The 8952-nt window shown below is 59.2% G+C and overlaps 1 protein-coding gene across 1 annotated transcript; it reads right to left on the minus strand.

The window, feature by feature from the left end:
• Positions 1-52: 52 nt before the first annotated feature.
• NAT16 (N-acetyltransferase 16 (putative)) lies at positions 53-7898 on the minus strand. The gene is given in 8 exon segments (XM_019793423.2): positions 53-1851; positions 1853-2109; positions 2718-2794; positions 2797-2923; positions 3697-3710; positions 3713-3781; positions 3784-4076; positions 7587-7898. Coding segments are annotated over 7 exon segments (1137 nt in total). The 5' UTR covers positions 4073-4076; positions 7587-7898; the 3' UTR covers positions 53-1547.
• Between the last annotated feature and the right edge of the window lie 1054 nt (positions 7899-8952).

An 8952-nucleotide genomic window follows, 5' to 3' on the forward strand; every position in this document is an offset into this window, starting at 1 on the left:
AGGATAATGCGTCTCATCCCACCCCCACTGAGAAGTGAAACAGACACAGAGGGTGGGCTAAGGGTCCGTTTTATTGCAATACAGCCACGGTTGAAGTGACAGGGAGGGTGGCAGCATGGCCAGACGCAGAAGGCAGCCAAGCAAGGCAGCAGAACCAGAACCGGGGGGAGTGATGGGGCAGCAGCTGTCCTGTTTGCCCACCTTCTTCCACGTCCAGGCTCCCTTCTCTGCCCATGTCTTTGATTCCAACCCCAGCGCCCCCTGTGCTTGCTGTCAACAGATCCCCACCAACTGTCCATCGTTCAACAAGAAGTTCAAGCACTCATGGTCACACAGAGTGCGGTTCTGAGGCGTGCTCAGGGCTTGGGACACCTGAGTTCTAGTCCCTGTCAGGCTCCCAGCTACTCTGAATGACTTGGAAGTCACTTTGATCTTTGAGAGCCTCTGTTTCCTCCCTCTGTGGTAGACGTGAGGATCCAGTGTAGGAAGACAGCGCTGTGCAATTGCAGCTGTTACTACTTGCATTCAAATAGGAAACTGCCAAAGTCCATAAAGCATAAAGAAATCAGAGGAAAGGGAGGGATGTCCAGAAATATCTGGAGGTGGGGGTTCCAGTGGTGCTAGAAGGCAGCCTGGTTAGAACCAGAAGACAGCCCCATACTGGGCTGAGGGATCTGCCCTCCCCACACCAAAGTCTCCAGCTCAACAACGCTGGTCCATGGCCTGGTTCAGGCCTCTGGTTGGGGGCATGGGAAGGGGGCGACTGAAATAGCAACATGGTGCAAAGTTGGAGGAAACCTGTCAGAGGGAGCAGGCTTGGAAAGATGCGTCCCCAGAGGGGCAACAGGGCATTATAATTCTAGTTCATTGACAGGCTCTCTCTCTGTATTGCACACAGGGCGGGTGATGAAAAGGTCATGGGGAAGAGGAATGGAGGAGTAAATGGGGCATGAGGAGCTAAGCGTTTGGGAGGCCCAGGGAGGAGGAGGATGGGGCAGAGAGAGAAGGAGGGAGAGGACTCCGATGAAGAAGCCCGCACAGGAGGCTGAGAGCGAGGCAAGGAGGGGAGTGCGGGGCAAGCTCTGAGAGCTTGGGAAAGGGTAGAAGAAAAGTAATAGGTCTTGGGCCGCTGAGGGTAGCACGTCCTTCTGCCCGCTTCCACCCGCGAGGGGGCAGAAGGGAGAAGCCAGGAAGAGCAGAGTTCAGTCAGGCCAGGGTGACGGACAAGGAAAGGCTCTGAAGCCTGGGAAGGAACCCATTCTTTGGCCGGTAAGGGGGAAAGGGTGAACAATAGCAGCGCAAGCGCCTCCCCCAAACCCGGCGGTTCGGATCAAGGCGTGGGCAACAGCTTTTGGGGGCGCTAGAGGCAAGAAGTAAGGGTAAGAGTTTAGGGAGGGCGCTCCCAGTAGGGTTAGGTTTCGGAGCCGACCGCGGAGCGCAGGGGAAGGAGGAGGAACTCGCAAACGTGGAGGGCAGGGCTTTCTTGGAGATCAGCGCCGGAGCGCCGATCTACAGGGTCTCTTCTCTCCACTGCGATAGGAGAGGCCCTAGATGTCGGCCTCCAGCAGGTACTGCTCTGTATAACCCTTGACCGGCTCAAGCACCAAGCCGTCCTGGCAGAAGTCAGCCAGTTGTGACCATAACTGGAGCTCTAGGAAAAGCTGGCACATGACGATGAGGCCGGCGACGCGCAGGGCCTGGCGCTGCAGGTGCCACAAAGGCTGGCTCTGCACCTGCGCGCTGTCGCTGCTGAAGGCGTTGATGTTGAGGTAGCGCCACGTGTCGTCACCACCCTGTGGGATGGGGAAGGGGCGCGTGCACAGCGTGAGCACGCGCGGCTGTCCACGCGCCCTCCAGGCCCTTGGCCACCAGCAGGCGCAGGTTGCTCTCACTCGGTCGATAGGGCTGCCAGTCCTGGATGATGGCCCCGCCCGGAAGCACGTCGCGCTGCACGGAGGGCGACAGCAGGAGGCGTGCCACGTCGCCACCAGCCTCCGACACGGCCTCGGTGGGCAGCCGCGAGAAGGTGCCAGAGGCCCTCAGCACCGTCAGCCGCACGCCCAGCCCAGCCGGTAGCGTTGAGGCGTTGAATCCGACCAAAAGAATGCCCTGCGGGGGGCAAAGGTGAGCGCGGGGTGGGCAGCGGAGGCCTGGAGAGCCCAGCGCCTCTCGGCATCCTCACTCCCACATTCACACCCACGGGATCCCAGTAGGGCCCCTCGGGAGGACCAACCATGCCGGGCCAGGTGGAGTGGGGTAGGTGAAAGCCTGCCCCCGGCCAGGGGCCAGGCCTCGTAATCTGTGCCTGGATCCCCAAGGAGGGGCGGAGTCAGTGTGGGGCCCTGGGTCTCCGAGGGGAGGGGAAGGGAGGGAAACAGATCAGTCGGTAGGATAGGGGAGACGGAGGGAAAGGACAAAGGCCCAGATTAGGATCTTTGGGTCCCTGAAGGGAAGCAGGATCAATAGAGGGGAGGCAGGGTCACGGAACTCCGGACGCCTGGGCTTCCCCCAGCCATCTGGAGTAAGGACTGAGGGTTTGACCGCTGGGAGTCGGGAGCTTTTTGACTGCCGCTGGGCAAAAGGGCCTGGGTAAAGACTGGTTGTCCCGGGGCAGAGCTCACGGGCGCCCCCACTCGGCAAAGCCAGCAGAGAAAGCAAGCCGGTGACTGGGCTGGGGGGAGGACGCTTGGCTAGCTGAGCTCCAGAGCCTTTCTCACCTGCTTGGTGATTAGGCGGTATTTCTTCAGCTCCCGGAGGCCCGGCTGGTCGTCCCAGGTGAGCTGTGCCACCTTGACCCCGGATGCTGTCGCTTGACCAGCAGAAGCCCCGCGACGCCCTTGCCGCACTCCCAGGGCGCCACGCGCAGCCCCTCCACCAGCGCGGCCTCCCTGGTGTCGATCACGTGCACCGACTCCAGAGCGATCTGCGGACCAAGGCCGTTAGGGGGCCCTCCGCCCCTGCCGGGGCTCTCGGCTCCCAGGACTCGCCTCTTCCCACACGCTGAGCACTCCGTCGTCACCACCCCGGGCGCCAGGCCAGACCCGGGCCTGCCCAGGGAGATCTCAGCACTAGCGTCTCGAATTCCAGAGCCGGCAGAACGCCCATTCGTCCGAGTCTCTTCCACCTCTTGAGATGCTCCAGCAAAGCTTGTACCCGGCCCCTGAGCATCGCCACACCCCCTTGCCTTGGCTCCACCCCCAGGAGGTTGCTACGCCCCTAGTCCCGGCCACGCCCCCTTCTTCTTAGCTCCGCCCCGGCCCCCTCTAGGAGCCCGTACGGCTCACCGCGTCCAGGTGCTCTTTCTGAGAGTTCAGTCCACTCAGGGGCCCTGACCCCACTCTTGCTCTCACCTCCAGTCTACCCTCTCTTGCCTGCTCTCTTCTTTTTGTGCTCCTGCCCCCAGAAACTCCTCAAACGAATATTCAAATACCGAAGCTCTCTCCAGTCCCTCCCTCCGGTTCCTCCGCTATTCCGAGTACTACATGTCCTCCGTCCTCCGTTCTACGCTCACTGGCTGGGCCCGTGGATCCGCAGAACTTACTCTGGTTCCAAAGCAGATTGGCTCCTCAGCATCCGGACGAGAGCCGGGGGGAGAGGCTCTGAGAGCTGGGGGAGAGGCTCGCCTCCTCCCTTTCCTAAGATCCCAATCACCCAAACGTAGTTTCACCCCCTTTTCACCTGGGCCCCAGCTCTCACCACTCCTCCGTTAGCTTGGCCAGCACCACGGTGCGGTCGGGATCCCGGAGCCGGCTGTGGTAGCGGCTGAGAAGGTAGTCGAGGAGATGGCCAGCATCTCCTCAAACTCTCGTTCTGTGGCCACCACGAAGTCCGTGGCCTTAGCCTCAGGCCCCGATCCGGACCTGGGGTTGGCCTCCAAGGACTTGGCCTTGGCCTCAGGCCCTGACTCAACCCCCAGGGTCTCAGTCTCAGCCTCAAGCCCCGATCCGGATCTGGACTGGGCCGCAGCCCCCTGTGGCCAGGTGTCTGAGTGTGGTTCCGCATCTGGCTCGGCCTCCTTTTCAGGCTTAGGGACTTCTGAGCTGGCTGCACCACACCTGGCTTCCAGCTTCATTACCCTGCGGAAAAGAGACAACCCAGCATTGTGGGCAGAGCCCGTTTCCACATGTGGCCCCCCATACACCCAGTCCCCACAGCCCTTTCCTACACAAATACACCTTCTCTTCTGCTCTCCACACAGACCCTGGGAATACAGGGCCTCCAGCTCTGACCAGCTCCCAGAGCTCTCAATCCTACCAGGGTATTCCTCAACAGTCACAAATCAGGAACCCCATGAGCTCCTCAGAGACTGTCCCAAGATCTCCTTCACCCCTGGTTGCCCCAGGGACTCAGACAAGAGGCAGAAGGCCTTTGGAAGGGTAGAAAATTGAAAGGGTCTCCCCACCTCTCCAAGACCTCTGCAAGAATATGAGAAACCATCATCTCCACTCTCCCTACAAAAGGGGTCTTTGGGAAAAACAAAGGGTTTAATCCCCCCCACCTTCCTACCACTGCCAGTCACAATCCCAGGGTAAAGGGGGGGTGGTGTAAAGTCCAGATCTTCCCCCATTGCCATTCCAGTACCCTCCACTTCCCCCTCTGACACGTACATTCAAACATAAGGGGGAGGAGTGGACAGATGGATAGCTCCATTAGAAAATTTCAAGTCGTTCCTCCCAGGCTAATAAAAGAACAAACCCTGCCTTTGCCTTCCTCCTGCTGGAGTTTGCTCCCTCCTTCTCTGTAGGGAGACCTCGCTCCACTCCAGGGCTAGATGATCATTTGGGGAAGGGCTCTGTTGGAGCTCCTGTGAACAAAATACCCACAAAGGTCACCTATGCCCCTCTTCCATTTACCTTCCCTCCAGAGAGTCTCTTCTGATTTTCTCTCTCCCTCTGTTCTTCTTTCTAATTTCTTCCTATAATTCTTAGTCTATCTCCTACTTAAGACTTTCTGTGTCCTTCCTATTCTCATTTTTGGGTCAATTCCTCTGGATCTGGCACCATTTGGCCTCCAGCTTTTCGGCTTTCCCTGCCAGAGACAGGGCCGAGAGAAAGCCCCCTCCCCAAGTCCTAATGACTCTTCATTTCCAGACCTTTCTCCTCCAAATCAACCAATTAAATCCTCTTCTTCTCTTTCAGCCAGTTATAATAGTCCCTTCATATAACCTACCTTAAGCCTCGTTAACCAACATCCCAGGGGACACATATACCAGCTACTTTGTGGGGGATGATATTGATTTTGTTGGATTTTTTTTTTCAAACAAGAACGTGACTTAGGTTTGGGAGAGGGGACAAAAAATGGCACCAACGAGTTTAGGATGGTCTTGGCTCCTATGCCATAAACATAGCTTACACAAACACAGCATGATACAGACATGAGCCGCATCTCCCTCTTTCTTTTCAGCCTGATGCTGATGTCTAAGGCCCTCCCAGGTAATCCTTGCCTGGATGAGGTGACAGCATCAGACCAGTATCATCAGAGAGCAGGGGAAGCACCGACTCAGAAGGTCTTAGAGCCCCTGGTAGAGCCACCAGAGACCATCAGGTTCAACCCACTTCTTTCACGATGAGGAAAGAGACACCCAAGGAGGCTAAGATCTGGCCTAAGGTGACTTGGATAGAGCCAGGCTAAAGGCTAAGTTTTCCTGGCTCCCAGTCCAGTGGGCGAGACCTCTTTTTGGTGTATCTGGATCTCCAAACCCAGCCTGAAGAGCATGGATAGGAATTACTGGGTCCTTCCTTGGCAGGAATCAAAGGTCCCAAGTACTAAAAGCTAAGAACCAGAGATGGGATCCCGGGAGGAAACCCCAGTGCCTTCCCCCCACTGTCAGCTGTTCCATGCCAACAACAAGCCTGGGCCCGGCTCAAGCATCAGATTCCTTATAACAGGCTCTGGGAATGACGGGTCTCAGCAATGAGCAAGTTAGCTTGTGGCTTCCGTCTACATTTCCAGGCAACCTCACCAGCTGTTCACGGGTCCCGAATAATACTAGCTGGTAGTTCTGTGCTGAGCTCAGCAACTCCCCCACTGCCCCCAAAAGGGACAGAATGTGAGCAACCTATAGACAGGGACACATCCAACTAATTTGGGACATTAGGCCTCCATTACCCTCCTTTGCTTTCAAGATGGGAGAGACTCTTTCCAAAGGGTGCGTCTACCTACGTCTTGGATAAGGTTGTTTGTAAGGGGGTCACAGGAAAGAAGGGAGAGCTTGCAAATTCATCTATCTCATTTTCTTCCTGGGCACCCCTCTATACCTATTCCCTTTTTTGGGGGGGGGTGGACACAAATGTTCCAAGTTCCTTAAACTCTGGGGGAGGTGGGTGCTGGAAACAAAGCAGGCCAGGGGGTCCAGGCTAGCCCCGCAACCCTGGCTCCACACTCTGATCCCTTCCCATGCCTCAGAACAGCACCCTCCGACCTGGCTCATTGAACTATCATTCCCATAAGGTGTCTAGGCAGAAGCAGCCCTGTGCCTCCAGGGCACTGTGGGAGATGTAGTTCAGGCGTCTCCTGGACCGAGCTCCAGGAAGAGGGGCAGCGTTTCCCTTGCCCTCCATATCCCCGCATCCTTGGATCCATTCTTTCCATCTTATAAATATGAATGATCACTCTGGGAGGGGATGATTATAGTCCTCGCTGGGCATGCTGGGAGGTCCCCACCCCATCTCCACCGCACCCCACACACCTGAAATATTGATGCCCTTGAGGTCGACAGCTTCATGGAGCTGGAAGAGGGAGCAGAGGGAGCAGAGGGAGCAGAGAGCAGACAGGCGGAGACAAAGAGACGGCAGCTACACAAAGCGCCCAAAGAAGAGAGCGAAAAGGACAGGAAGGGAGGCAGGAAGGAGACAAAGGCGGACAGGGAGGTGCGGGGCAGGAGAGGATGGGAGAGGGGAGTGGGAGGAGGCACGGATAGCAGACACAGGCATGACACCTCGTGACTCAGGGCCCAGCAGATGCCAAAAAAGTCCCAGCACTGCACCCCCTCCCCAGGGAGACCATAAATAGAAAGCAGCGACACACCCCCTTCGCCCCACGGTGTGCGATGAGGGAAGGGGTCAAGGGGAGGAGAAAGCCAGAAAAAGAGTCTGGAAGAGAATAGAGACCTCGGGAACAGAAGCAGTGGAGACAAGATGAAATGGGGCAGAGGCAGAGGATGAGGAAGACAGACCAACGAGCGGTGGGGGATGCCCCAGGGCCACAGCCATGGATTAGGGGGCTGTACTGGAGGGTCTTCCCCAGTCTTTCCTCTGTCCCTTTCGAGAAGTGGGGAGTGAGGGGGGCAGGCGGGAGAGAGCTTTGGAAGGAAGCTGTCTACTTGGCAGGGGTCCCGTGGGCGCCAGGCTCTGGGGACAGGTGGGAGAGCAATGGCGACGGGATGGGGGAGGGATGACGGACAGGAAAGTGCCTCCGAACATCTGGGCAAAGTCCCGGTCCCAGTTATCTAGGTCACAGGACTGGGAAGGTAGGGCTGTAGGGGGCGCAGCGGCTGTCTTCCCCTGGGGGGCGGTGGCCTTCTGCTGCCCCCATTCCGCGGAGGAGGAGCACGCCAGCCCCGAGCTCCCAGGCCGGTGGCCCCCTACCTCGCCGGAGCCGGAGCCCGGGCCGGGATGCCGAGACACGGAGAGGGGCCGGCCACGAGGACAGCGAACGGTGCCGGGAGAGGGGTCACCTCGGAGCCCCGAGGGTCGAGTTCGGGTGACGCACGGGTACCGGAGCAGTCCCAACTCGGAGTTGGAATGCGGATGTGGGGTCTGCGCAGCGGCTCGGTCCCGCACGCGGGCGCGCGCCGGGATGTTCGGGGTTCGGGTGCTGCGGGCGCGTCCCGCAGCGACGCTCTGCGGGGTCCGGGGCGGCGGCTCCGAGGGGCGGAGACCCTAGCGACGCGGAGGAAACCCGGCCCGGATCTGGAGTGGACNGAGGAAACCCGGCCCGGATCTGGAGTGGACTCGGGACGGCCTGGGGGCGGGTGGGTGGAGAGCAGGTGCCGGGGGGCGGTGCGGGCCCGGGGGCGGGCGCCGCTGGGTGGCCTCAAGTCGGGCCGACGAGACTCCGCCCCTTGTCCCGGCTGGGCAGCGGGACTAAGGGTGGGAGGTGCTTTGGGTTTTGGCGGAGGGGGTAACTGCTGGCTTAGTTATCGCCCCACGCCCCCAGCACCTCGACGCTCTGTCCCGGAGCCTCCTGTCCTCCCCCCACTTTCGCAGTCCTCCCTCCTCCGGGGCCCACCCCCTCAAATTAATCCCGTTCCCCCTACCTCCCGCTGCCAAATAAGGCAGAGCGACTGGAAAGGGCAAGCAGAGCCCTGAAGACAGGTCAGAGAAACTGATGGAGGAAACTGGAAACCCTTGCAGATGGGGGTGCAAGGAGACATCGGGAAACAGAAGCAGAGAGGCTAAAAGGAGAGGAGCCAAGCCAAGACCGGTCAGGAGGGCCACCACTCCCCGGGGAGCCTCGTCCCGCGGGTGCACCGGCGGACTCAGCTCACGCTGGGCCGCTGGCAGGCAGGCAACAAGGCCCCCCACAGGACAGCACGCAGAAAGACTCCAGGTACACCCACGAACCCACCGCCCACCCCCGACACATGAACACAGACCTCTGCGCACACGCGCGTCCTGGGGATCTGCGCTCATGGCTGTGCGCCCGGTGCTAAACCGGGTGGGTAGAGGATGGGTGGGAGGAACAGCCAAGTGTGGACTTGGAGGCCTGCCCCCAGTCTAAGGAGCTGGTNGTGGCCCCGGCTCCTAACCCCTGAGCAACCCCCCCCCCCCCACCGTGAGACAAAAACCACCTGCAGTTCTACCCTGTAAGGAACCAGGTAAGTGATGGATGTGAAAGTCCTATAGTAACTGCAAAGTCCTGCAGGGAATATTAAGGTCTGCTGGGAATGGCAGCCCCTCACCCTCACCCTCCCTCCAGGGTCTGCCCAGCTCTCCTGCTCCCCCTTCCCAC

Source organism: Ailuropoda melanoleuca, chromosome 10, assembly GCF_002007445.2.
Source record: "Ailuropoda melanoleuca isolate Jingjing chromosome 10, ASM200744v2, whole genome shotgun sequence".
Classification (NCBI taxonomy): Eukaryota; Metazoa; Chordata; class Mammalia; order Carnivora; family Ursidae; genus Ailuropoda; species Ailuropoda melanoleuca.